Here is a 26,885-nt window from a genome sequence, read left to right as displayed (position 1 = left end):
TTGCACACTCATTCTCTCATCTTTTCACACGCACCCTCGCTCTCTTTGCACACACACACACACACACACACACACACACACACACACACACACACACACACACACCCCTACCTCTCTTTCTCTCCCTAACTGGGCGCTCCTGCCCCTTTAAGGGTTAACCTTCCTCTCCGCTACATCGCGTTCCACAGATTGACACATCCTACTGGCGGCAGGTCCCGGCCGCCCAATCGGCGGCAGCCGAGCCGTGCCCCACGTGGGGGCGGGCCGCTCCCGCCGCGTTCCTATTGGCCAGCCGGGTCGGCGATTGCCCGCACGAGCCAGGCCCCACGTGGAGCTGGCGGTAGTTCATTGATCGCGCTCCCCCGGCAAAGCTGCTGCTGCTGCTGCCGCTGCCGCCGCGGCGGGGGCCGAGGCCGGCCGGGAGCGAGCGCGCGGGCAGCCCCCGACTCCGGCCGCTCCCCCCCCCCCCCCGCGCTGGGTGCAGCCGCCCGGGGCCAGCGGCGCGGTGAGTCCCCCGGGGGCGGGAGCTGGAGCTGGGCGGCGGGGCCGCTCCCTGCCCGCCGGGCTCTACCTGCTGCGGAGGGGCAGGGCCCATTGTTTGCATGGAGGGGGGAGCTGGGGAGTGGGGGCACGTTCTCGGGGGGGGGGCAGGAGAAAGAGTGGGGGGCACTTGGGGGCGAGGGAGGGGGCACTCTTTGGAGGTGCAAGGGAGGGGGTGCCTGCTGGCTCGCCAGGGTGGGGTGCTTGCTGGGGTGCAGGCAGGACGTTTGGTGGAGGAGCTTTTCCTGGGGCGGCCGTAAGTGGGGAATATCGTCTAGGGTGGCCATGGAGGGGGCACTAGAGGGGGGATGCCCAGGTTGCTGGGTTTTTCCTTTAGGAGCAGGGGAGCCTGCAAGGATGGGGTTGGGGTTGGGGGGGGCCTGTATTCCTTGCCAGCTCATGGCCGTGCATGGACATATGCTCGTGGCGTGTTGCATGGCTCTGGGCTAGGGAGAGGCATTGCCCGGGAGTGCCTTGCAGTCTGGGTCAAGGGCCTGACCTACATAAAGAGGGTTGAGTTCCTCCCCTGGGCAGGGCTGGCAGATGTGCTTGCAGGCTGGGTGCATAGATGGGACACAGGCACTTAGGGGGTGCATAGGGAACCACAGGAGCCAAGCCCGGTGGGCCTAGCTATTTCAGTGGTGGGGACCAGCCAGGTTCTTGGGGTGCAGGGTGGCAGGTGGGATCTTAATGACAGAGCTGGGCGAGGAGCGTCTGGGTCGGTGGTGCTGGAATTTAGATCAGGGTGAGCTGGATCCTGAGAGTCTGTGGCTGAGTGAGTGTGGGCTTGCTGAATAGGTGGGCCAATAGGTGAGATATTTGTTGGGGACTGGGGAAGGGACCTCTGGCTGAGGGCACTGCTGTACTGGGATGCATGGAGAAGGGGTGTGTAAGGCAGAGGCCTTCCTATTGAAATTTAAGAAGCTTTTTTTGGTTGGATCTCACCTTCTCCTCCCACGGGATGAGGGAAGATGAGAAGCAATGGCTCTGTGGCCGGCTGTAGTAGGACTGGTGGTAGTGGGGGTTTGGCGGGGAAGGAATGAAGAGGATCCTCCTCCTTTGAGTTTCCTTGTCTGGAACGTGACTGTCCCTGTCTCTTTCAGAGTCCGTTGCCGTGCTGGAGCTGGCCGGCTTCCTTGGGCCTGGGCCCTGAGAGAGGACCCCCTGACGGGAGTGGTGGAGTAAGATAAGGCTGGGATTACAGACTTGCTTTGCTCCAAAGATGTTCCCCCAAAACCGCCCCCCGGTGAGTGCCCCAGTTAGACTCCGTTCCCATAGGCCCAGTGTGGGGAGCAGCATTGGGGTGTTCCTTACTTGCGCTAAATTGACCCCCTCTCCCCACCACATCCCTGCAGGCCGCCCTGTCTGGATTGCCCCACCTAGGAGAGGGAGGAAGCGGTTGTTGCAAGTATCTTCGCTTCTGCCTTTGCGTGAGAGTCCCGCTGGTATAGCTTGAAGTGTGAATTTAAACCAGTGCGAAAGGCGGCGTGGACACGCTTTTTCCGGTTTCTTTTAGGAAGAGGATCTAAGATAAACTGAATGACCAGTGTTTACACAGGAGGGTTGCGCTGATTTAGCTAAATCCGCTTAAAACTGGTGTAACTTCTGCGTATGTGCGAGGGCTTAGATGGAGCTTGGGTTTAGACCCCTCTGATGGTACAGCCTGCGTTTGTCTTAGTGCTGGTTTTCTCCAGCACGGCTATTAAACCCTGGCTGTCAAGCTGGGACCAAAGGTGGCAAAGGATCGTCCTTCGAGGAGCTGATTTCCTTTGTGTCCACTCTCCCTCAGCTGTCCCCTTCCCACGAATGCCTGCTCTCTGTCTCTGCCTTGTGACAGTCAGGTGTGGGGCTGGTGGCCCCAGGAATTGGGACTGGGGATTCTGCGGTCGTTGTCCCCCTCCCGAGAGCCTGGTTCTTGCAGGCTGCGTGAATAGCATGGCCATGTTGCGGTGACTGCCCTCTTCCTTCCATGCCCTCCACCATAGGCTCATCTCCAGGCACCTGCTGTGGCTTCTGCAGCTGCCGGCACGGTTTCCACAACCCCTCAGTCCCTGAAACTGACCTACCCGGAGACCTTGGACCGGATCAAGGAGGAATTCCAGTTCCTGCAAAACCAATACCACAGGTAACGTGCCGCCAAGCCCCGCTGCGCCAGCGAGAAGCGGTGCCACTTTAACTGGGCTGGCCACAAAATACTCCTCTATCTCCACGCTGGGCATTAAGCCTAGGTGGGTGGGAAGTGGCACGCCACGCCAGCAAGGGCACTGAACCATATGTGTAGCAAGAGTGTAAGAAGCCACCTCGGTTCCTTGAAACGCTCTTCTTGGGCTGCGCTGCCCAAAAGCCTGTCTAGTGCTCCTGTGCTTTCGGCTCTATCCCAACACGGGCCTGGGCTTTCCCCCTGTGTGTCTGGTAATCCAGGTCCAGATTCCTGCCTGTTCTGTTGCCAGGCTGAGCAATCCCTAAATGCACCCCCTGCTCTGTAGCCTGCTACATTTGGAAAGCAGATGAGGAAACATAGAAACTTTCTGCAACCTGTTTCCTTGGAGCACGGAAGCCCATAACACACACTCCTTCCTGTGCGCTTGCCTGAATCCCCTCCCACCCCCACTCCCTTTTCCAGTTCCCTACCTCTTGGCAGATGAGACTGGAATGGATTCTGCCCAGTCACTCTTTTTTCTGGGCTAGGGGTTGGCAAACTAAAGTTTTGCATAAGTCTTAAACTCAAGCTTTAGGCTTCTGTGCCGCCGACTAACCCTTGTTCTCTTGGTGGGGGGTGGTGGATGGGGGTCTCTCTCTCTCTCTCTTTCTTTATTTTTACAGCTTGAAGTTAGAATGTGAAAAACTGGCAACAGAAAAAACAGAAATCCAGCGACATTATGTCATGGTGAGCGGGGTGTGGGGTGGCGCTCCCCTTTCCCAGCGTTCGGAGCGAGTGAAAGACCAGCCGGATTGGGTTTCCTTGGCTACCGGCTTGTACTTGGGCTGCTTCGCCTGCCCCCGGAGATCTGGCTGGGTGACCTCACTCATGAGATGAGTGTGGCTGAGCTCTGCTTTGATGGCTTTCAGCCAGCCGCGTGTTATTGCTGCTGGAGAGGGTGGGAGGGAGCGCTGGTCTGATGATTTACTGGGCCCCAAGCTGTGCGGGGAGGGAATTGACAGGCGGGTACAGCCCCATCTCTGCTCTTATTGCTGAAGTTGGGAGGGGAAGGGGTTGAAATCTGCCTGTTAGTTTCCCTTTTCCATCTCTCTCCTCTGCTGGAAGAGAAATCGAGCCAGACGGTGAGCAGCAGAGAGTGCCTAGAATGTGGGGCTTGTGTTTGAAGACGACTGTCCTGGTTCCTAGATTGTTTCTCTGTTCCGTGGGGTGGGGTGCTGGGGAGAGCTTGCCCCGTGCCTTGCAGAGAGAGTTGGAGCAGTATCTTCTGATCCCAGCAGGTCCCGATAATGCAGGAATTTGGGGTGAGGCTGACCTCGCACGCCTGTGCTGTAGAGGACTTTGCAGTGGGTGGTTTGCTCATTAGCCGTGTGTCTCCCTTAGTTATGCTGTGTTCTTTCCCTTGCAGTACTATGAAATGTCCTACGGCCTGAACATCGAAATGCACAAACAGGTGAGTCTCTGGCATGCCTGGTCTTCCTGCCAGCTGCCTGTGGTAGCCCCCGGTGGGCTCACCCTTGCTTTCTGCTTCATAGCCCATCCTCGTCCCAGATAAACCCAACCCAGTTGCTTTTCTCCTTATGCAAAACACAGCTTGGGGTGTGGGTTCCACCCTGCTTTTCCCATGTTACATGGGATGGGGGCAGCTCCACTGTTGCGGAGTCAGAGTGGAGGATTCCATTTCCACCTCTGCTACTGACTTGCCTAGTGCCCTTGGGATGGTCCCTCGGTGTCGCCTTCCCCCTGCGATATGGGGGTAATTCTGACTGACAGAGGTGGTCTTCGTGCGCCCCTGCGGCAGGGGTGTCCACTGAGCTTTGCCTGGTGCTGGGGAAACTCGGCAAGCATGCGGGGAAGATGGGCTTTGGGCCTGCGTGCTCAAGCACTTGTGGGAGGTGGGCTTTGACTTCCGCTGCCGTCCCGCTTGTCCAGTCCGGGGATCTGGCATCGTGGGACCCCTGAGCTAAGCCAGGCAGCCCTTGGGCACTCAGCCAATGAATGGAAGACGGGTGAGAACTGGGCTGTGCGAGCTGGGGTGGAAGCTGTCAGATAATTCATTACCAGCCTCTTGGTGAGCTCCAGTGAGCGGCTATGCCGCGGCTACCTGGGGGCCTGGCAAGTGTCCTGAGGCCCTGTGATGCCCAGGAAGGGCCAAGTGTTGGATCTTCTCCCATTACTATCAGATCTGCCCTGCTACCCACAGTGGCCATGCGGCTTCTGTATCAGGGAGCCTGTGTGGGAGCAGAGGTGGGTGTGGGGAGGGGACTCCAGGGCCTCGGAAGCCATCAGGCTTTCCTCGCCGCACCCCTCTTCCCCCCCCCCCCCCCCACTGCACTGTGCGCTGGGTTACCAGCTGCTCTGAGACAGAAGGTTTCTTATCTATTTTTAAAGAGGCTGCATAGGAGTCTGGCAGTGTGTGCCTTCGCCGGCACATCCCTTCCGCCTCGCCCCTGACCCTGGTGGACTCGTGCCCCGCCCGGCCCGGCCAGTTGTTGCACGGGTGTCTCTCTTGGGAGCTTCGTGCCAGGGTTGTGTTTGGTTTGGAGACCCAGCTGCAGCCAAGACTAGGCTGTCCCCCCTCACCTTGGGAGCACTAGGGGATGTGGTGGGGCAGAATTAGCTCCGGGTTGCACTGACGGCTGCCCTGCTCCCTGGCTTTGCAGAGCCGGCTTGCTTCTCTGCTGCCTTCCCAGCAGAAGGAAAAGGCCAACCAGGAGACTGAGAGCTGAAGGGAAACGGACACAGCTCTGCTCCCCCTTCTCCCCCATTTCATCTGGCTGCTCGCTTGCAGCGCTGCGCAGACAGCAGGATTTACTGCCGATTCCAGGTGCCGCTGGCCGCCTGCCAGCGTGCTGTCTGCACTTTTAACGAGGGCCCGTAAGTCTGCGCTCTGACAGCCAATGGCCCTCGTGTGAGAAATGGGAGCTGCCCGCGCCGAAGGCCGCAGGTTATCGGTGCTGCGGGGAGACGGAACCTCTCCTTTGCACGGCTGCCTCATCGTCCCAAGTGGAGCCTTCCTCTGGGCCTTGTCCCGTTCCCACCCCGCCTCTCCAGCAGGCAACCTAATGCCCCGGGCCCGCTGCCTGGTCCCGCCTCCCTGGCCCGCTGCCTCTGCCAACCCCGCACAAGCCCTATTTTATTTTGCTTTATCGCGCGCCGCTAGCTGCTGGCATAAAGAGCGCGTCGTTAACTTAATGCTCAATAAGGAGTGTCGTTAATAAAAAGGATGAGCGGCTGAATGGGCCGGCCAAAGGAGGAGCCCACCCAAAGCGCGTCTCGCTGAGCCGGGTCTCCCGCCCTGCTCTCAATAAGCTCAGAGAAAGATCCCAATACCCCGTTGTCTCGAGCGCCCAGCGGGTGGTTACTGTGGGATTGGCCGTGCTGCCACCTGGCCAGGTGGAGTCTTCAGGGGCTGGGGACCAAAGTCCTTGAGCTGCAAGGGACTGGTGCCACTCTGTCCTTAGCTCCTCTGCTGAGACGGCCAAGAAGCTGGGGGTAGCTGCGTTGGCTACAGCCGTCCGTTCAGAACGAGACGAGGGCAATCCGCTGCTTCTGGTGTTGCCATGGCGTGCTAGGATTCGCTGCCGCTGCTGCCCTCGGGCTGACTTCAAATCGGCAACCCGGTCAAAAGGCTCCGTATCCCGCCAGCTCTCAACCGACCCGTCCAATCCCTTTTAACCCTGGCCACTCTTCAGTACCGGGCGCGACGCTCTAGTTAAGCCGTTACTTCTCCCCAGGCCGCCTGGTTTCTCCCTCGTGTCGTGTGCCGCTTTCTTGTGTTGGAGCTTTGAAGAGGCACGGTGGGTGCGGGCCAAGCTCTGTTGGACTGGCTTTCTTCTCTCTGGCCGGCTCCCGGACTGGGAAGGAAGCCCTGGTCCCGAAGCATTCAACAGGGGATTCATTGCACTGCGGCTGGAGGAGCTGGATTTTCTTTTAACGGCTGCTCCATGTAGCACCATAAACCCTGCTGTGGTCCAGGCGGGAGAAGATGCAGGCGGATCCCGGCGAGATGATATTTTTGGTATGTTGTTTGTACCAGGAAAAACCCTCAAATCTGCCTGGATTTGGACTTTTCCACCCAGACTAGCGAGCGAAGGAGATGGGGGAGAGAAAAAGCCCTGAAAACAGCGTGATCATTTTTCATGCTGAGAGCGTTAAAGTGCCAGTAAATTGCACATTAACGAGCGGCAGCGAATTGGAGGCAGCATTCCCCGAGGAGCTGGCTGCCCATCAGTGCATTAGGAAGGAGAATCCATCACTGCTGGCCCCAGGAGATGGCTAAATCCTTCCCAGAAACTACCTGCTGCCAATTTTTTTTTCTGGGGGCTGGTGTGTATCGGGGAGGGGAGGGGCTGTTTCCTTTTTGGTGCTGGGAGGGGGAATGCAGAGAGCACATGGGTATTGGCTTTGTTTTTCATGAGTGAGAGAGATCTAGGACAGGATCATCAGCTTTACAGGCTCCAGCTGAGATCAGGGCTCCACTTTGCTAGATGCTGGATGGACACACACAGTCCTCCCCAGAAGAGCTTGCAGTCTAAATGGAGGTCCAGAGAGGGGAGGTGACTTTCCCAGGTCTCTGGCCTGACTCCCAATCTGGTGCCTTATCTGCTAGGCTGTGCTGCCTCTGACTGATCTCCAGTAGGCCCCCTCGGCACATGGCTCGAATGAGGGTCACCCCATTAGATAGCAATAAAGGGGGAGGTATTGAGCATCTCTTCAGGCCCATATGACTCCCACAGATATGGGGACCCTTTTTTGGCCACCTGTGGGTGGATCTGATGTTCTCTTCTCTGTCTGCTTGAATCCTGCCCAGCGTGCTCTGAGTGGGCTGTAGTGGGTCATTTTCTCAGGCATATGCCCCCACCAGGGCCCTGCAGGTCTCTTGATTTGGGAGTCAAATCCAGAGGCTGCTTGCCTCCCACCCTGCACTGCCTGTGGTGGCTTCTTAGAAGCAGCTGCCTTCACTCCAGCATTGAGAAGAGCAGAGCTGCTTCGGGCCCGAAGCTGGTGAGAGTTGGGGTGCCAGGTACCTTCCCTTCCCCCACAGCTGGGTCATGCTAGAGAGAGGCCTCAGGGCAGTGTGAATGAACCAGCTCTGGGAAGGGGTTCCTCAGTTGAAATGCCCTCCCCCCAGCTGATTCGTGGGGTGGGGGCTGTGAGGATCACCCCAGCCTGGCTTCCCTCCTGTGTTTGAGGGGATCCCTGTCCCTTTAATTCGCCGCTTTCTTCTGCTGCTTGAAGCTGGAACCTTGGCGGGGGAGGCTTTGTCTGGCCTTGCCCAGCTTCGTAGCTGGGGCATTGATTGAAGTGCAGTGCTGTCCTCTCTCCCTCCCTTGCTCTCTCCCTGCGTTCAGGCCGTCTGATTGCTTGTGGCACTCAAGTGTTGCAGAAAAACAGCAGCTGTAACGAGAGCACCTCTCCAGGGCTTCCTGGCAAACCACCGAGAGCATCAATTAGCACTCGGCAGGGCTGGAGAATGATTTGGAGACGTTTGGGGGTGGGCATCTTGACAGGACATGGGAGGGGGCAGGATGCTATCACCGAAATTTGGTGGTGCATGGCTCATTAGCTGTCCGTCATGGGGAGATGGTTGCACTCAGGATCTAGGGGGAGCTTTCTCTGGGGTAGGACATAGCAGGCATGTCAGCACCTGGTCTGGATGCTCGGCTCTGGCTTCTGAGATGCTGTGGGCTTCCCGCCCCAAGGCCGGAGGAGCACTGAACATGGAGCAGGCTGAGTGTGTAGGGACTGGCTTGGATCAGCCTTGGGATGCAGGGGGCTCTGTTCCTCACCTTTCCAGGAGTGACCATTGCTTGGTTTCCCAGAGAAGCTGAAAGGCGTCGTGTGCAGTAAGGACCCCCCTGTCCCCTCCAGGTGCTCTCTGGATCACGTGGTGCCCTTTCAGGAAGGGGTTCCTCTGCCTTCCCCCATTCATTGTAGCTGGGCAGCAGGACTTCTTCTGGGTCTGGAGGGCCTGGGTTGGAAGAAGCCCGCAGGATGGAGAGTGACTGTCAAGGGAGGGGGGCAGAGCTGGGTATTTAAGCAGGTAAGTGTGTCTCCTACCCAGGGGGCCGCAGATGCAGCAAAGAATGAAGAGCTCACTTGGGAGTCACATCCTCCATCTAGACGGGCTTTGGTGTGTCAGTGGCTTTTGGGGAGTCCTCTTTCTGCCGGGGGTGGGAACTAGTGTGTGTTCGGCTTGCAGCTGCGTCTGGGAGCCCCGGTTCTGGAGCAGCTCCCCTCTGCACCGGGCATTGCACAAACAACGAAACAACGGGCCCAGTCCCAGAGAGCTGACAGCCTGCCTCCCCCAAGACTCCCCCTTTCCCAGGGAGCTCTCAGAGGAAGAAATGAGCCCCGGGAGCCTGCATGCTTGTCCGGCTCGTGGCTGTCCACTTGCTCCACAGAGCAGGAGAATCCACATGTCACACTGGCTTCTGCTGCACCCTGAGTGATGGCTGCATGAGCTGCCCACCCTGTACCGCTAAATGGGGAACGTGGGGCATCATGCATGCACATTGACAGCAGAAGAGGCCATGGAGGTGACTTGGGGGGCTAGGACTCCGGGGTTCTATTCACAGCTCCGCCACAGCGATCGTGAGCAAGTAGGGTGACCAGACAGCAAGTGTGAAAAATCTGGCCGAGGGTAATAGGCGCCTATATAAGACAAAGCCCGAAATATCAGGACTGTCCCTATAAAATTGGGACATCCGGTCACCCTATGAGCCAGTCACGGCCCTGCTCTGCACTCTGTTTTGCCCTCAATAAACAGGGGTGATACCTACCTACCTCTCCGGCGAGGGGAGCGACGGAGCTGCAGATGGTGTGTGTGTATGTGAGAGCTCATTGGTGCTGGGAGAACCCATCTGTGTATAATTCTGTTTGAAATGCGGCCAAATCTGGGATGGGACGTGGTAACTGCTTAGCATCAGCCGTGCTGCACTGGCAGTGAGTGGATCTGCACGTGACATGCTCGAAGCTTTTGATCAGGGCCGCCCAGAGGATTCATGGGGCCTGGGGCAAAGCAATTTTGGGGGCCCCTTCCATAAAACAAAAATGGCAAAACTATAGAATATTATATTCTCCTGGGGGCCCCCTGGGCTGCCCTGCTTTCGATGGTGCACAACAGGGCTTAAGTGTGGTGGCTGCAGTGGGATTCTAGAGGTGGAAGGTAACCCCTGTGTTAGAATAGGGTCAGGACGCGGGGTTGAGCTCCTCCTCCTGGGCTCTCTAATGGGCACAGTGCCTCCTAGCTCCAGACCACTGTTGGCTTGGAGCCTAGGCCACCAGGCAGCCCTTGGCAGGAAAGGCGGGCGGGGGGGGGGGGGGAGTGTTTCTTGAAGGTTTCTGCACACCATGGTGAGCCCTGCCCAGGGGCCCGAGCCTGTGGGGGAACAGAAGTGCAACAGGAGCAGCTCACAGGTGCCGCTTACGTTTGCATGTTTTCTCCTTCCAGACAGAGATCGCCAAGCGGCTCAACGTCATCTGTGCCCAGCTAATCCCATTCCTGTCCCAGGAGGTGAGGTGAACCTGTTGTCTCCGCAGGCAGGGGGTGTGTGGGCTCGTACAGACTGGGCAGGTCTGGCTCCAGCCAGGGCTTGAAACATCTCAAGCTGTATTCTCAACCTCTGGGCAAGCCAGGCACCTCCGCCTGCGTGTGGGGGAGGGACAGGTCATGCCACTTCCTTTCCCTGCCTTTTTAAAGGTGACAGGAGGATTTTTATTTTATTGTCTCCTCCCAGCATCAGCAGCAAGTGGTCCAGGCAGTGGAGCGAGCCAAGCAGGTGACTATGGCAGAGTTGAACGCGGCAATCGGGGTATGTGGACCGTCCCCCGCTGCTGGCCACAGTGTGTACCACCCCTCCGGGGGTTTAACTCGGTCTCCTGCCCCCGGGGCCGTGGGGAGGGGCTCTTGGCCTGTCCGAGGCGGGGTCCATGTGGGCTTGCCTGGCACTGGGTGGTGCCTCTCCTACATCTCGGAGCACCTGTCTGGGACCTCGGCTGATACGTGGCTTCTATCCCATAATGAGCTGAGTGGGAGGATGGGGAGGGGAGCACTCCACTAGCTCTGGCATCTAACAGCAAGGTGGGAAGCCGCTGCCCTAACTTACTACAGCTCCTGCTCTCCGACTTTCCCTCCCCGCCCATCACAGGGGGTAGAATCCTAAGATGCTTTATTGACGTTCCTGGCCCTTTAAAATTTGCCCTGCCCCTGGGGAGCAGAGTCTCCGAGCTTCAGGGAACCCTGTGCAGGGCAGATTAGGGGGGAGGTGGGTGTTGTTTCTTAAAGGGCCAGTGCTGTAGGTACTCCATAGGTCCTCCACACCTGTGTTCTGCCGACGAGATGCACCATTCATGCAGGATGGGGGTGGTCAGTGCCATTCACTGGAGGGCAGGGTCCTTTCTCTTCGTCTTCCTGAGATGCCAGCAAAACGCGTGCCTCCAAAGATTCCCTGGAAATGCCCTCTGAGCGTCAACCACCCCCTCTCCAGTACGGACAGGCTAGTGCGTTAACCCAGCCCCGTTCAATCCCCACTGGGCGTGGACCCTAGGATTATTTTAAGGTTGGGCTGCCCCCTTCTTGGCCAGAGAAGAGCTATTGGTCAGGGACGTGGGTTGACGAGCGTAGAGACGAGCCCCCTTGAAAACTGGTGAATGTGTGTCGGGGGGGAAGCTGGAGGGCTGTCTCTGTGTCAGGTCGGTTGCCAGCCAGGTGGGTGGATGGATGGAGGCACACAGCCGGCCGTCTTGGGGACTTCGGGGGGTGGGATTTTGTACTGAGTGGTGGGAGGATAAGGGAAGCATAATCCCGTCCTGGGGCCAAGGGCGGAGGGGAAGCACGTGAGATGCTGGCAGAAATAAAACAGGAGGAAGAAAGCGGGGCCCAATAAAGGAGCGGTGACAACTTGCTCCATAACCGCACTTAATGAGCAGATTATGAGAGCCTTTAAACGTAGGGCTGTGAAAACGATAATGGAACAGGGTAATTGGATTTGGCACGGCATGCCAAGGATTGGGGGCATGAGATGCCGAGCAGAGCGTCTGGAACAAAATGTGGCGTTCGCGGAGGCCAGTGTGCGGCACAGAAGAGGAAGCATTATGGATCCTTGCGGCAGGGAGGGCTGGCAGCTTGGCTCTTACAAGCTGTGATGGGAAGGCTGAACGCAGCTGAGAGTTGGAGGCTTAGAGACCTGGATGTGACAGAGAAGCAGGACAAATGGTGCAGGAGAATAGGGGGTGGGGGGAAGGGGTTCTCCCAAATGAGGATCTAAGAGGAGCGCTGCTTAGGAGGAATAAATTAAAAATGATGGAGCTGGATCATGGCAGAGGTGGATAATTGGTGTGTGTATTTATTTTACTGCTGCTTAATAGGTTTGGGTGCTGAGGATTCTGTGGGATTACTTAGCCACAGACATCAACGCTTCTTAAGAAGGCTTGGCAGAATTCAATATTTTTATATATCATTTTGATGAATAATATCAATTCTTTTAAAGCATGTTTTCCTTTTTTTACATATATTTATATTTTCACTGTTGTGGGAAATGATGGATGGAATAGCTAATACTTATTAATTGGCAGTAGATGCTGAAAATCAAAAGTTAAAGCTTTATAACCGTTAAAACACAAACTACCAACATCACTTCACGTGTCAAAACATACGAATTAAAAACTCTTAAATCAAACGCTGCATTCACAAAGGAGCATTTTTCTTACTTGGCCTGTTTGTAAGTGTTTCCAGCGATACTAATGGAAAATGTGTGTGTATATTGGCACAATAATATTTACCAACAAAAATCTGATCCTTCCATGAGAGGACACAATCAAGCTATATTGTGACTCCAGATTCATACGGTGTTGATTAAAAAACAAATAAATAAATCACATACCCCCACAATGATCTTATAAAAAAGGAACGCTAAGCAAGGTGCTTCTCTGACAAGCTTTCTGTTGCAGTGTAAACACTCTTCTGTTTTGCAGTTTGCCACCTGGGTGTTTCAGCCCTAAAAATGCAAATGAAACAGGACTTGAAACAGGAGTGAAACAGACTCCTCTGGCCCCACAGAGAGAAATGTAGAAAGTCAAGTGTGCAGAATGCAAAGTGGATTGTAATTGACTTTATAAAGGGCCGTTAGGGACTCAGCTGGAGAAAGGGATGGGTTTGGGGTCTAGTTTTTGGTTTGCGAGCGAAATTGACAAGTGGCCTTATTGGGAAGAGATTTTTTTTGCCACCATCTTCCCAACAGTAGCCATCCAAAACTTGCTTGTGACCAAGGAAGGGAGAAAGCGATGCTTGGCTGAAGCACAGGATTATTGTGTATGGTGAATCATGCTGCTAGCCCAGCCTGGCTCCTGGCTTGTGATATCTTAGGTGGCTGGGGGAAGCCAAGACAGCTGCGACGGAGGCAGGAAGGTTATTTTGGCTGCTGTTACCCTGTCTGGGATGTTACCTGAGAGCCCTCTTCAGGAAAGGCCCAGACTCCTTCCGTAGCTGTAGTTCTGATCTCTCCCTTTATTTCTTAAAGTGGCTGTGGTGCCAGGGGCTGGACTGATGTCTCTGTCCATAGTGCAGGTACCACATGGGCGGCAGTGGCCAGGCAAACTTCCTCTGGGCCCCGGCCAGCCTGCGACCGCTGTCAGACAGCGGCCTCTGGTTCCTTCCCGGATGGAGTGAGCCTCTGTCCGTCTCGCTGTCGCCAGCTTCTTGGAGATTCCTGGCTTGCACAGATTCTCAGCCTTGAGTCAGCGGGGCTGGCCTGGCCCTTGAGGGCAGGGTGAGGAAAAGCAGGCGCTGGCGTCTCATCCGCCCGGCTTTCCGCGCTCTCTTTCCACAGCATCAGCTCCAGGCGCAGCACCTGTCCCACCACGCTCCTCCCATCCCGCTGACCTCTCACCCGTCCAGCATGCAGCCCGCCAGCATCGGTGCAGCCTCTGGGCTGCTGGCTCTGTCCGGGGCCCTGGGAGCTCAGGGCCAGCTCCTCCCGAAGGACGACAGGGGACTTCACGACAGCGAGCACAGAGGTAGAGCTGGGGTAAAGGGGCTTGGGAGAGCAGGGAATCTTGACCTTGACTTCCCAGTTGTCGAGATGGTGAACTCCAGAGTAGGGAACCTGGGGTACGTCTGGCCAGGGGGAGCAGAGCCCTGGGGTTAAACCCCATCCCGGCCAGCCTCGGACAGAGTGTAAAGGCCGTTCTCAGACTCCCTGGGCACCCTGCTCTCTTGACACTGGGGTTGGCGATTGGGCGGGACGAAGTGCTGCAGGTGGAAACGGTAGAGATTCAGCCTCAGTCATTCCAGAGCACAACTGGGCACGGGGTGGGGCATCAATGGATCGGGCCCTCTGGGTGGAGGCTGGGTGGTGGGGAGGGGCTTTGAGTTTCCCTTGGGTCCTTGCCAGCAGGGGATCTCTTACAGCGAGGGCCTTTTCCAGCCAATTTCAGGCAGCAGCCCGGCTCCTCCGCCCTGGGGGAACTCCCCAGCCGCTAGCAGGGGGTGCAACGAACACTTGGGTTTGGGGCGGAGGGCTCTGGCCTGGGGTGGCCACTGTGGTGCAGGGTGCAAGATATGCCCCCAGCAAGGAAAGGGAAGGTCCCCACCCCACTGCCCGGGTTCCAAATCCTGGGAGCTGACCCTGCACCCCATGCGCCCCAGTAACATGCCGGGCCGGTCTTGGGGACCAGCTTAGCAGCCTGTCCTGTCCACAAGCTGCAGAGGTGGGTGGCAGCAGATGCTGCCTCCCCGTGAGAGGAATGGGGGGGGGGGCAGGAGAGCATGTGTGTGCTGGAGGGGGGGGGCTCGAAGTTGAAAGCAGCACCCTCTTCTCTCTCCCTTTCTTGCCCTGCTGCTGATCCGTGTTGCCATGGAGACAGAGCGAGACCTGGGTCCCGTAAGTACTCCTCCTCCTCCTCCGCTTATTGGTTCCTTCCAGCTGCGAAAGGCTTTGGCCAGGGAGACTGGGGGAGCCTTTAAAAGCTTCCTTTTAGCCATGGGGGGGGGAAGGTTCCCTCCCGGTGGGGCGGGGGAGGAGGCTGTGGGTCTGGTGGAAGAGGGGTTACAACCTCGAGCAGCATCCTCGCTGCGTGCAGCTGGCAGGCAGCCAGGCGGCCAAGGTCATGGTGGATTGAATCTTCCCCCCCCCCCCCACGTTACCCAGGGAGGGAGTCAGTGCGTGGCACCCCGTATGGGGGGAAGAGGGGGCTTCGCATGAACCCGCCCTCTAGCTCGCCAAAAGCGGTGCATCCCTTGGAACACGGTTCTCGGGGGCAGGGGCCGCACCCTTCATGTCTAGGGCTAGAGCTGGGCAAAATCTTCCCGTTTGGGCTAGCGCTGCTGCAGCTTGTGACCCTGGCAGCCCTCCCAGTCCCCGCAATCCAGATTTTCCCCATCCTGGGCTGCCAGGTTCATCTCCCTCTTCCTTCGCCCGCCACCCCTGCTCTCCCCCTTCTGCAGCTCTTGATGCCCTGTGCAGAGAGTGGGGCCCCAGCTCAGCCCCACGGGTACAGTTCCTGTTAACTCCAGTTGGGCTGGGACCGCCTTTCTGATGCCAGGGCAGTGTTGGATCCACAGCAGCCCCTGCTGCGTGGGCAGCCGGTGAAGTTTATGCCTGGTTTAGTGATGGGGAAACTGAGGCAGAGGGCTGTCATACAAGTAATGGAAGCCAGCAATCCTAGCTCCTGCTAACATTGGAGTGGAGGAGCGGTTTCCTTTCTCTCCCAGTGACATTCCTGGGTGTCCCCCTGGCTGCCACAGACCAGACAGGGACTTGCCAGTGCCTTACTAACCCCCTTGAGAACCTTTCCAGCCTAGATCTCCCCTTCTGCCTCTGCCCCCGGTAGCTGCCTTGTATACACAGGCTGGAGCTGGGGTGGCAGGAGCAGCTGACTTGCCAGGTGCTCGAGTCCGAGACGGCCAAAGCCTGGGGCACCGTGGCCTGGGGTTGAGGGCAGAGCTGTGGGTTCTAACTGATGAACTGGAGCCATTCCTGCAATGCAGCCTGTTGCCCACCAATCGGGGGGTGCCCAGAGAGCTGCCAGTAGGAAAGAGGATGGCATTTGGTCCAGCAGCCTTGGGAGTACCCACATCCGGGGGCGGGGGATATCTCCCAGATTGCAAAGCTTGCTATGTGCGTCCCCACAGCCACAGAGCTTCTGCTCTGCTGCCCTGCGCAAACCTCTGGGGCCCCAACCTCCTGGCTAGTGGGAACCGGGGGGGTGGGCTGTGGCCACAAGCTGCCAACGGAGCCCTGGGGGCCATGGAGCTCAGTTCACTCCTGTGTCTTTCTGACCCAGTCTCTTGCCGCTGCCCCTACCCCCGTGTTCTGCTGTGAACTGGAGCTGGGACCTAAGCTTGGTCTGGAGGAACCACGTCCCGGTGTGGGCCTGTCGACTGCCCGGCAGCTGCGTCTAGAGGCTCCTGCTGCCCTGGGCAGGCGCATGCCCCAGAGTCAGGAGGTCGCCTCCTGGCCGGATCCCCGTTCCGGCTTTATGCTCTGCCCCGCTTGCTGTCCTGGGGGTTAGTGGAGGAGGCGAACAGAGCTTCAGTTCATCCCGTGCTGCTTGAGAGATGCAGCCAGGGTGGGGTTAAGTGGCTTCGGTCTCCCGTGAGCAGGTGGGCAGAGCAGAGTCCAGCTGTCCTAAGGCAGCGGCCTCATGGGAACGTCTCCTGTGCACCATGGGGTGGAGGGTAGGGGGCTCTGCCGTTATCCCTGTCCATCCTACTGGGAGGGCAGGAGGCAGAGCCCTCTTTGGTGGTGGTGGGGGGTTAGCCTGGGCCTGCAGTATCAGCTTTCTAACACAGCTGCTCCTCATCTCGTTCCCCAGACCTCCCTGGCACTGCCCAATGGGGAGCGGGTACGAGCCATCTCGGAGTACCTGAGCAACAGCAAGAAGAGGAAGGCCGAGGAGAAGGACTTTGTCACGGACTACGTGAGTGGTTCTTTGCAGCTGCTGATGGTGGGGGTGTGTTCCCAGGACAGAGGGGCAGAGGAGGTAGTGGGGGGCCTCTCCCCTCTACTGCTCCTTTTTCTAGGCTGGGTTTGTGTGTGCCGAGCTGTGAGCAGGCCTTCACGCTGCGTAAGTGGTGCCATGATTTATTGGGATAAAGCCTGGTTCCTGTCTCCAGCCGGGCAGTGCCCTGTGCGTGGGACCGTGCCGGCTGCTGGGTGTGAACGCGCCTCTCTCTGCGTTTCAGGGCAGCGATGCGGACAAGAGTGAGGACAACCTGGTGGTGGATGAGGTCAGTGCTCGGGAACGTGCCTTGGCTCGGTTCAGCGTTTAGATGGGCTGCGGTTCAGTCTGGTGGGCTCTAGACCTTCCTTGTGGCAGGGCCTGGTCCTGTTACTGAAGACAAAACTGGCCCTGAGAGGTTAAGGTCGCAGTACTGTGTAGCAGAGGTTGGAAGTGGAACCCAGGAGTCCTGATCGGATCGCTAGACCCGGAGATCTGGGAAGAGCGCCCAGGAGTCTGGACTAGTTCTCTAATCTGCGAGGCTCCACTCCTTCCTGGAGCTGGGAGCAGAACCCAGGAGTTCAGAGGCCCAGTCTGCCCAGCCCTGCTCTAACCGCTAGCTCACCCTGCCTCTGGCGGTTGTATGGAGTTTGCTGCTGGCTTTGTGGGAGGTGCCTGGCTCCTGTACCCGTCAGCAGCCGGAGCCCCCCACCTGAGGCCGGTTGATCTCTCTCTGTCCCACAGGACCCCTCTTCCCCGCACAGCGTCCACTCGTACTCCTCCCGTGAGAACGGGGTGGACAAGGTCCCGTTGCAGCGGAAAGAGGCTGTGCCACTCAGTCCTACCTCCATGGCCTCGTCCAGCAGCACCTCCCCATCCCGGAGCAAGGACCAGCCCACGGTGTGTGCCAGGGGTGGGTAGGGGTGTGTGTGTTTGATGGGGTTCATTGGTTTCCTGCTATCCAGGGAGCAGTAGAGTGTGGGGAGGAAGCACACTCCCCTCGTCACGAAAAGGGAGGGCCAGGCTGAGCCGGAGTGTCTCACGTTGGTGCCGACCTGCGGGTTTCTTCCTGATCTCGGTTTCCCATGGGGTGGAGCGAGATCAGAATGGGGGCCTCCGAGGGGCGATGGCAGCACACGTCGGCGTATCCGAGCTAGCTCTGAGCGGGTTAGCAATAGCAGTGTGGCCGCAGCGGCACGGGCTAGCCACCCCCCAGCACGGTCCTGCCCAGGCCCCTAGGTACTGACCCTGCTGCCCTGTGCTGCTGCAGCTCCTCCGCTCCGTGTAGCGAGCTAATGCAATCCCAGTGTGCCCACGCAGGCTGTCCCCCTTGCAACGCAGGCGTGTCCTGAGCACAGCTGGTCTGGCTTTGCTCAGACTTTAGGGCTCTGAAACTGGCTGCCTGTTCTCTCTGGGGGGCAGGAGTGGGCAGGGCATTATGGTCGGGAAGTGGCCATGTAAAAGCAGCCCCACGTGGCCGCTGCGCTGATTGCCAGCAGGAGCAAATGCTGGGCTTGGCTTGGAGGAGTTGCCCGCCTCCTCGGTGCAACAAGCTGGGTCGCTCTGCCTCGTGCTAGCGGAGCAGTTCGTGCCCCCGCTGGTGGGAGCGGAGCTGTTCTGCCTGTCGCGAGCCCCGGGTGCAGCCCGCCGGTGCTCGGAGAGCTCTGCTGGAGAGGAGTCCACCCTGCCAGCCATGCAGGACATTGCAAGGGCAGATCCAGGCTGCCCTCTCCAGAAGGAGAGAGTAGGGCAGTGTTTCCTGGCCATCTCATGCAGCCGCCGTCCTAGCAGTGGCCTCTGGCAGTGGCCTCTGCCCTGGGTGAGGTGGGTTTGCTGGCCTGTCACAGAGTCCTTCTCCCCACTGCACCAGGCTCCTGTGCTAACCCCTGTGCGTGGGGAGCAAGGATGTAGCTGGCTTGGCTTGCTGGGGTCCTGTGTGCCAGGGCAGCGTGGTGGTAACATGCAGCTACCCGAAATTAAACCAAAGCCAGGCTTTCATCTAGACCAGCACCCTACAGAGCTCTCCATCTCCCCATTCTCGTGCCCAGGGGAGCATCCTTTCCCAGCGGTGTTTGGGGCCAGGGCTCCTGGGGGGAAGCTAGGCTGGGCTCTCTGCTCTCATCCAAGCAGTAAATCAGAGGCTTGGATGGCTGCCAGGTTGTAGCTGGGGGCTGCAGCGCTGTGGGTGGGAGGGGTTTGAAGCTCGCGGTGCCCAGAAAAGCCTTGACTGAAGGCGGTGCCCATGGGGGCGGGGGGTTTCCAGGCTGCTGCTGCAGCTGAGTTTTGAGTCTCTCTCCTTTGCAGGTGGAGAAAGCCGCCACTCCCGGTTTGAAGTCCAGCACCCCGACTTCCCAAGGAGACGCCACGGTGCCAGGCTCCAGCAGCAGCAGCGCCACCCAGCAGTTCCGCCCGGGGGCAGCAAAGCCCTCAGTGGATTCGTTAGGTAGCGGGAGGCTGGGGATGGGGACGGAGGTTACGGTGACCAGGGGGCAGCGAGACTCATTCACTCAGCATTTGGATGCAAATCAGCCTGTTGTGGTGACCCAGGAGGCTGGGCTTGGGCTGCCCGGGCTGCTGGCTCTGGCCCTGTCCTGGTGCAGGGGACTAGACCCCAGTCTGATGCTTCCCATGTCTTGAGAGGTGGCACCATGGGCCATTCCTGGGACAGAGCACCCCAGCTAGGGTGCAGTCATGTGATGAGGAAAGGATGCTCCAGCAGCCACCTCCTCCACCTCTGCGATATCAAATCCGGTGGCTCTAAGAGGCCTTGTCCTGGGAGAATGAGACCTTGGCTCAGGTACCCAGCAATCAGCTCCCAAAGCCATGGGGCAGCCCCAGAGCCGGGGCTGGAGCCTCGCTGAGCGCAAGGGCTGAAGAGGGAGCAGCCGAAGGCAGAGCCGGCTGCCTGACGGTCAGCAAGGCAGCTCCCCTGTCTGTGCCCCTCGAGCACGTTGCCTGCTCTGCCAGGTGCAGGGGGCGGTTGAGCGAGCGCACAGCGGAAGGATCCGTGAACGAGCTCGCGCAAACCCCTTGGGGGATGCTGCCTCGCTGGCAAAGGCAGGGCTTCACAGCCAGCAGCGTCAGCCGATCCGGCCGTCGGGAAGCAGGAATGACCTGGGAGTCGCTCAGTATCAAAATGCACAGGTGTGGCGGCAAGAGCCAGCTCTGTGGCCCCTGTAAATGGTGGTGCCATTCTCTGCGGCAGGTGGCCAGAGCAACCCCTGGCTGGTGGCCCCGCTCTCCCTTGGGCTAGAGCGGGCGCCAAGCAAGGCCATGCTCATGCCTAGCCCCGCGTGCAGCCAGCAATGCTGCTCCAGGCACCGCAGTGTGGTTGGGCCTGTTCACACCATAACTTGGTTTTGCCCTGAGTTCCTCCCTCCCACCCCGGTCCTGGCTGCTGCTGGTCTTCTATTTCTGTGACTTTCTTCTTTCTCAGCTCTGGGCCTGAGGAACCCGCTGACCATGCAGAGCTCCTACCCAGCTGCCTTCGGCATGGCGCACCCCTCCGTCAACGGCGACATGGCCGGGGCTGGGGCCTACGCAGGGCTGCACCTGGTGTCCTCTCAGCTCAACGGGGCAGCAGCAGCCGTGGGAGCCACTGGCTACGGCCGCTCCCCTCTAGTGAGTGCGCTGGGGGGTGGCGGGATGGCGGCCAGCCTCCTCCTGTGGATGGCTGAAGGGAATTCTCTTCTCTGCTTGGCTAGGTCGGCTACGACCCGCACTGCCACATGCGTGTCTCGGGGCTGTCGGCCGGCATGCAGGCGGGGACCTCAGGCAAACCGTAAGTGCTGCACATGCCAGCTGAGATGATGTGGGCTGTGCCGGGAGTGGGGATTCCCTTGTGTGCTCCATGTTGAGCGTAGCCTGGCCAAGTGTGAGTCTGGGGGCATTGGATGGCAAAGCAGATCCAACTGCTGATGCTGAGCGGGCTCTGAGCAGGCTCCTTCCCTTTAAATCACCTCCAGCTCCCTGGCTTCGAGGAGGCGTTGGGTTTGATGCTGGGCTTTCATTAATGCCATATGTCCTCTGGGAGTGGAGGGAGAACCGGACCCAGTTTGCGCAGTGGACTGGGTCTTGCTGATGCTTCCCTCCCCCTGCAGTGCCTACTCCTTCCACGTGAGCGCCGACGGGCAGATGCAGCCGGTCCCCTTCCCTCCCGACGCCCTCATCGGCACCAGCATCCCCCGGCACGCCCGCCAGCTCCACACCCTGACCCATGGTGAGGTGGTCTGCGCCGTCACCATCAGCAACTCCACCCGGCACGTCTACACGGGGGGCAAGGGATGCGTGAAGGTGTGGGATGTAGGGCAACCTGGGACCAAGACGGCTGTGGCGCAGCTGGACTGCCTGGTAAGGGGAAGGGTTGGAAGGCAGAGCAAGAGAAGCAGAAATGGATTAGGGCAGGTCAGCTTAGAAAGAGGATATGGGAGAGAGCTATAAAGTCGTGACGGGTGTAGAGAAAGTGATTTGGAGAAGTGGTGTTTACCCCTTCACATAACACACACAACCCAGGAGTCACCTGATGGGATTAATAGGCAGCAGGTTTAATACAAATGGAAGGAAGTGCAATGCACAATCAACCTGTGGAACTCACTGCTAGGGGATGATGTTCTGGCCAAATATCTAATTCTTTTTTGAACCCAGTTAAGTTCATGGAGGTTAAGTCCATCAATGGCTATTAGCCAAGATGGCCAGGGATACAACCCCGTGCTCGGGTCAGCCCTAAACCTCCGACAGCCAGGAGGGGAAGACGGGAGTGGATCACTCCAGCTGTCCTGTTCTGAACACGCTCCCCTGACGCTCTGGTACTGGCTGCTGTCGGATACTGGGTTAAATGACCCAGTTTGGCGTCTCTGTTCTTTACATCCTCGGAATTCCACTGCAGCCTCGGGGGGGACAGACCCTGCCAGGCTGGATGCAGCCTCCAGTGTTTGTGGGTGCACATGGGTGTGTCCGGCTTAGGGAAGCATTTCAATGAACATCTTGTATTTAAGCAGCTCCCCGAGATGAGTAAGGGAGGTGCTTCTGGAGATCCAGTGAACTGCAGGTGCAAAGTTCCCACCCAGAGAAACACATGGGAAGTTGTCTGCAAATTAGCCTGAATATTCCCCCTCATCCCATCGTTTCTAGCTGCCGCCTTTCGGGTGGGACATAGCCACTGGGCTAATGCGACAGTTTAAGACAGGAAGTTAATTCAGTAGAAACTCCACAAAGAGGATCTGGGCTCAGCAGCTTTGCCACTTGGTACTTCGATATGGTGCTGGGTGCAAAGGATTTTGTGACCACTGGTGGCCAGTAGCAGCCTGGGGATCTCTGTCTAGGTGCTTCCCTGGCCCCCTGTCATCAGAATGTCTTGGTCTCTCCCCATCAGTGCATTTCATCCTCTGGCAGTAGTGTGTAGGTGTTTGTGTGTGTGTCCCAGTGAGTCAGTTAAAAAAAAATAATGGACATAGATTTAAACCCTGCTCCATGTCTTACCCCGCCCGCAAATTTCACCTCCCTTTAAACCTTGCACAAATGACTTGATGTTTGTGCCTTAGTTTACCCATCTGTAAATTGGGGCTAATATAACTGAGCCTACTTCCTTAGAGAGCTGGGCCTTGAATCAAGCAGTATGGCTTTAGTGCGTTGTGTGCTGGATTGAGTCTTGGGGAGGGGGGCTTCTGTTGCATGCTCTGCCACTAGCCTGCTGGGTCACCACAAGCAAGTCATGCTGCCTCCTTATGCCTCAGTTTCCCCATCTGTAAAACAGGAGTGATGATACTGATCTCCTTTGTCAAATGCTTTAAGATTTTGGATGAAAAGTGGTATTATAAAGCACTCTCAGATTCTTAGATAAAAGATTCTATGCATGTACAAAGGGCAAAAATCCTTCAGTAGTATGCACCCCAACTGAGGAACACACACAAGCCCAGTGTTGTGTGAACACACACAACTATGGTACACACACACAGTCCAGCTTAGACCTGTGCATCGGGGTGGGTGCACATGGCTTTCAAAGCTCTGTCCAGATTGATTATGATCTAGTTAGAATGAAAATGTAGCCGCACTATTCCCTTGCTGAGATGTTAGGACACGGTGAACTGATTACTGTTGCAGACAGGAAATGAGTCGGTCTGTTTTGCCAGTGATGTGCGTAACCAGTTTCACTGTTTCCCCTGGATATCGTCCTTGCTAAGCACTTGCATAAGCGTTTGCAGGATTGGCCGTAGTCAGTTTCTGCTTTTGCTTGTGGGGTCTTTTAGTCCCTTGTTCAATGAGACATCCTGGAAAATGGGATTCTGGGGCCACTGAGGCGGGGACAGTACCTGGAACTCTTTCTAACATTGACTAGATTTTAAGTATGTCCCTTTCTAACAGCAAAATCCAGAGCGCTTTCTTCCTGCTGGCCTTAAGGCAGCAGTCTGGTAACAAACCCTCTCCCCGGAGTTGTGCTGACCTTGAAGATACTGATGCATAAACAAGAAAGAGAATGAGTCATGATCACTTCAAGCTGCATTGGAAACTCAGGAGAGGGAAAAATCTGTATTTTAGTAATTGTAGGTGGTACATAAATTATTGGGGTAAGGTTCTCTGTTCTGTTTTAGGAAGGAGGCTAGAGTAGATGAACATAGTGGCCCATTCTGGCCTTAAAAATCTGTGACCACCTTTGAGGCAGGGAAGTGCTGCTGTCACTGTTTTACAGGTGAGGAAACTGAGGCATGGCAAGGCAAGTGACTTGACCAAGGTCAGTCGTGGAGTCTGTGGCAGAGCTGGGAATAGACTCCAAGTCTCCTCCAGTGTCCTGACCACTAGCCCTTCCCACCTGGGAAAAGGGCCTGTGTCCCTCCTGACTGATCTGCTCCTGGCCAGGAGCCCCATCCCGCAGGCTCTTGCATGGTTGCTTCTCTTGTTCGTGTGCCAGAACCAGCCATGTCCGTCGAGCAGCTGCTGGGGAGAACCGATGCTGTGGGCATGAAGCCCTAACAATCACGTGCTAGTAAAGTCAAGGGCCCTCTCTTAGGCCCCCGGGTGTATGTGTTCACTGCTGGAAGCCAAGCTCCAGAGGGTGTGGGCTGCAGGTCTCTTTCCACCACCCACATCAGCCCATCTGCTGGGATTTCTCCCATGGGAGTCCCCTCCGGAGCTGGGAGGCCGCGACTGGCCACTGGCTAGGACTTGAGCAGATGTCTGAGCCATGGCCATAGCTGACCCCTTCGCTCCACCTCCTCTTCCTTCCCCAGAACCGCGACAACTACATCCGCTCCTGCAAGCTCCTCCCGGACGGGCGCAGCCTCATTGTGGGTGGGGAGGCCAGCACCTTGTCCATCTGGGACCTGGCCGCGCCCACCCCCCGCATCAAGGCGGAGCTGACCTCCTCGGCGCCCGCCTGCTACGCCCTGGCCATCAGCCCCGACGCCAAGGTCTGCTTCTCCTGCTGCAGCGACGGCAACATCGTGGTGTGGGACCTGCAGAACCAGACTCTGGTCAGGTGAGCGCCGGGGTTTGCCTGTCACCTGTTGGGCATCCCTTCCCAGGATGCAGTGCGGTGCAGCTGGCTAGCGCTGGAGAGGGGAGGTGTCCCCTGGCCACAGGACCCGAATCTGCAGCAGGTAACAGTGCCTGACGGCCGTGCTCTCCCCTCCAGGCAGTTCCAGGGCCACACGGACGGCGCCAGCTGCATTGATATCTCTAACGACGGTACCAAGCTGTGGACCGGGGGGCTGGATAACACGGTGCGGTGCTGGGACCTGCGGGAGGGGCGCCAGCTGCAGCAGCACGATTTCAGCTCCCAGGTAGGTGGGTGACGAGGTGCTGCAGAGCCCGAGCGGGTGGGGGCGGGCCCTGTGCTCCTCCCCTGGAGAGCTAGCCTGGCAGGGACCCGCTTCCTGGGGCCTGACTCTGCCTTCTCCCCAGATCTTCTCGCTGGGTTACTGTCCCTCAGGGGAGTGGCTGGCTGTCGGCATGGAGAGCAGCAACGTGGAGATCCTGCATGTGGCCAAGCCGGACAAGTACCAGCTCCACCTCCATGAGAGCTGCGTCCTCTCCCTCAAATTCGCCTCCTGCGGTAGGGACGCACAGTCGCTTGTGGGCTGCCTGGGCCGAGCGGAGCTGTGAATCCCTTTTTGTACCAGGGTTCCATACGAAGGCCTGCGTCCTGCCTCTGGAGCCATGCCACTGTCCCACCTGCAGTGGGAGGGAGCTGTCCTGCCCCAGCCCCATATCCCCTCTGCTCTGGGACCCTCTTGCCAGCAGAGTCCCATGTCTGAGCCCCTAGGGAAAGGCGAACAGCCCCTTCTGCACCGTGCACCTAAGCAACTCTGCAGTGGGGGTAGGAGGAAGCAGAGGAGCCTTCCTTCCTGACCTTTTGCAGCAAGCCTGGTATTCCCTGAAGCATGAGCGCCTCACCTGTATCTCCACTGGCGTCAATCCACCGATTGCTCTGCCTGAGTCAGAGCGATCCCTTTTTCCTTTGCTTCCTTTGGCTTTGGAGTATAAGTTTAGTGCACGACTCTGGTTCCATGCAGGGGGTGGGGAGACATTTCCCCCCGCCCCCCCCCACACCTACTTCTTTGTCCTGGGGCTATCCTGTGACTCATCTGGGGATGGGGCCATATGCTTGGCCCAGCCCTCCCTCCCTCTCCCTCCGTTCTGCTCACGTGCTGACATTCTGCCGCAGGTAAATGGTTCGTGAGCACAGGGAAGGACAATCTGCTGAACGCCTGGAGGACGCCCTATGGAGCCAGCATCTTCCAGGTGAGCAAAGGGGGTTGCTTGCCCTGGCAAGGGGTTAAACTTGGGCGGCAGCAGGAGAGGCCGTCTCAGCGGGAGACCAGTTTTTAGCCCAGTAGTAAATTTGTCTTAATCCGTTATCCTCAAGCAATCGGCTCTCTGAACTAGCACAGCCTAGTGTCTCTCTGGAGGCCTTGCTAAGTAGCTCAAGGCCAGCTCGTATAAATCACTGCACCACTCCACGGCCTTATAAATGAGCTGCTTTGCAACATCTCCTCTCCCCGCTCTTCCTCGCAGTCGAAGGAATCCTCCTCGGTCCTGAGCTGCGACATCTCCACTGACGACCAGTTTATCGTGACCGGCTCGGGCGACAAGAAGGCCACGGTTTATGAAGTCATTTACTGAAAGGTGGCTGGACGTGGGGGAACAGGCCGGGCATCCGTGCCTGCCCGCCCCCTCTGCCCCCTGGACAAACATCCACAGCAGTGACTTTCCAAAGAAACTCTGGAAGGGAGTGGGGGGGGGGGTGGTGTCGTTGAAGCTGGAGAGAAGAGTGAAGTGGGGGACCCTTGGAGTTCCAGCCAGCGCCCCCTTCCGGTGAGGAAATCATCACTCTCGGCCCGAAGGGACAGTGTCTGCCTAGATCTAACTTCCTGGGCGTTCTTATTCTTTTGGGTTTTTGATCTGAACACTGGGGGACTCTTTTTTTTTTTTTTTCTTTTCCCTCCTCTTTTTAATGCTCCAGGCTGAGCTGGGAAGGAGGTGGCCACTCCACCCCTGGCTGTCTGGCTTCTAGGTTGTATTTAATAAAAAAAAACCAAACACCTGAACAATTCCCCACGAGAGCGGTGAGCCCCGGAGTCCATAAGGAGCTGCAGCCCACAGCGCAGTGGAGCTCTGAAACAATCCTGGGTGAGGGCTGGCAAACCAGACCAGCTCCTGGGTAGCCCCCGGCAGGTCCTAGTGGAGCAGAGGTGATGGTATATTGAGAGATCCTTCCTCTGCCACCTTGCAGCAGGGGTAATGGCAGTGCCCAGCAAGAGGTTGAGCCTTAAGCGATTTTGGAGTTGTTTTTTCCTGCATGGGCTTCATTTTCCATCACCCCGCATCTTGGGCGGACACTTACTCAGTTACGGGGTGGGGGTGAAAGGCTGAGATTTGCTGGAATTCCTACCTTCACCCCCTCTTTCCACCTGGTGCAGTGGAGTACATAGCCCCATGCCTGTAAAGGGGCTGGGAGGGTTGCTCTACGTGGAGTTGAGAGCACCCAGGGGTGGGGGTTGTGGCTTGTGTCGCTGGCTCTGGGTCTCCTGGGAGCCAGGAAGGGGCTCTGGGCAGGAGCTGTGTGACTGACCAGAGGCAAATCCCCTGGTTTCATGGCGTAGGCAGGGAACACGGCACCCCAGCTGGAAGGGGCCCGTCCTGCTTCAGGTTTTCCCTCTCCTGAAGAAAGATGTGTGGGCACCAGGGGCTGGTGCCAGTGTCCCCTAGGCCTCTCCTGTGTGCCTCTGCTGCTGCAGGGCTGCTTGTA

At 57.8% G+C, this 26,885-nt stretch overlaps 1 protein-coding gene across 3 annotated transcripts; it reads left to right on the top strand.

Annotated features, from left to right (window-relative positions):
* The first annotated feature begins 460 nt into the window (after window positions 1-460).
* Window positions 461-26,188, top strand: LOC127040226 (transducin-like enhancer protein 1). 3 transcript variants are annotated; one of them, XM_050934117.1, is made up of 21 exons: window positions 461-505; window positions 1,644-1,786; window positions 2,526-2,665; window positions 3,364-3,427; window positions 4,107-4,151; window positions 10,155-10,217; window positions 10,441-10,482; window positions 13,531-13,717; window positions 14,567-14,583; window positions 16,517-16,621; window positions 16,887-16,931; window positions 17,387-17,542; window positions 18,947-19,085; window positions 20,079-20,263; window positions 20,347-20,423; window positions 20,743-20,992; window positions 23,866-24,113; window positions 24,270-24,417; window positions 24,539-24,689; window positions 25,302-25,378; window positions 25,652-26,188. In XM_050934117.1, the coding sequence occupies exons 2-21, from the start codon at window positions 1,763-1,765 to the stop codon at window positions 25,757-25,759; spliced, it is 2,271 nt and encodes a 756-aa protein (XP_050790074.1). In that variant the 5' UTR covers window positions 461-505; window positions 1,644-1,762; the 3' UTR covers window positions 25,760-26,188. The 3 variants fall into 3 exon arrangements, with proteins under 3 accessions (XP_050790074.1, XP_050790073.1, XP_050790075.1); XM_050934116.1 differs by having other exon boundaries at window positions 10,441-10,515; XM_050934118.1 differs by lacking the exons at window positions 461-505; window positions 1,644-1,786; window positions 2,526-2,665; window positions 3,364-3,427; window positions 4,107-4,151 and adding an exon at window positions 6,503-6,719 and having other exon boundaries at window positions 10,441-10,515.
* Window positions 26,189-26,885: the final 697 nt, after the last annotated feature.

The sequence above is a fragment of the Gopherus flavomarginatus genome, chromosome 24 (assembly GCF_025201925.1).
Source record: "Gopherus flavomarginatus isolate rGopFla2 chromosome 24, rGopFla2.mat.asm, whole genome shotgun sequence".
In the NCBI taxonomy this organism is placed as follows: Eukaryota; Metazoa; Chordata; order Testudines; family Testudinidae; genus Gopherus; species Gopherus flavomarginatus.
Note: the sequence above shows the minus strand (reverse complement) of the source record. Positions and strands in the feature narration are given on the sequence as shown.

Bases quoted from the DNA above. Each gene is read 5' to 3' on its own strand.
- LOC127040226 (XM_050934116.1), top strand. From the start codon at position 1,763: ATGTTCCCCCAAAACCGCCCCCCG. The intron at 1,787-2,525 runs GTGAGTGCCCCA...CCTCCACCATAG, and splicing joins TCCCCCAAAACCGCCCCCCG to GCTCATCTCCAGGCACCTGC. The intron at 16,622-16,886 runs GTGAGTGGTTCT...TCTGCGTTTCAG, and splicing joins AGGACTTTGTCACGGACTAC to GGCAGCGATGCGGACAAGAG.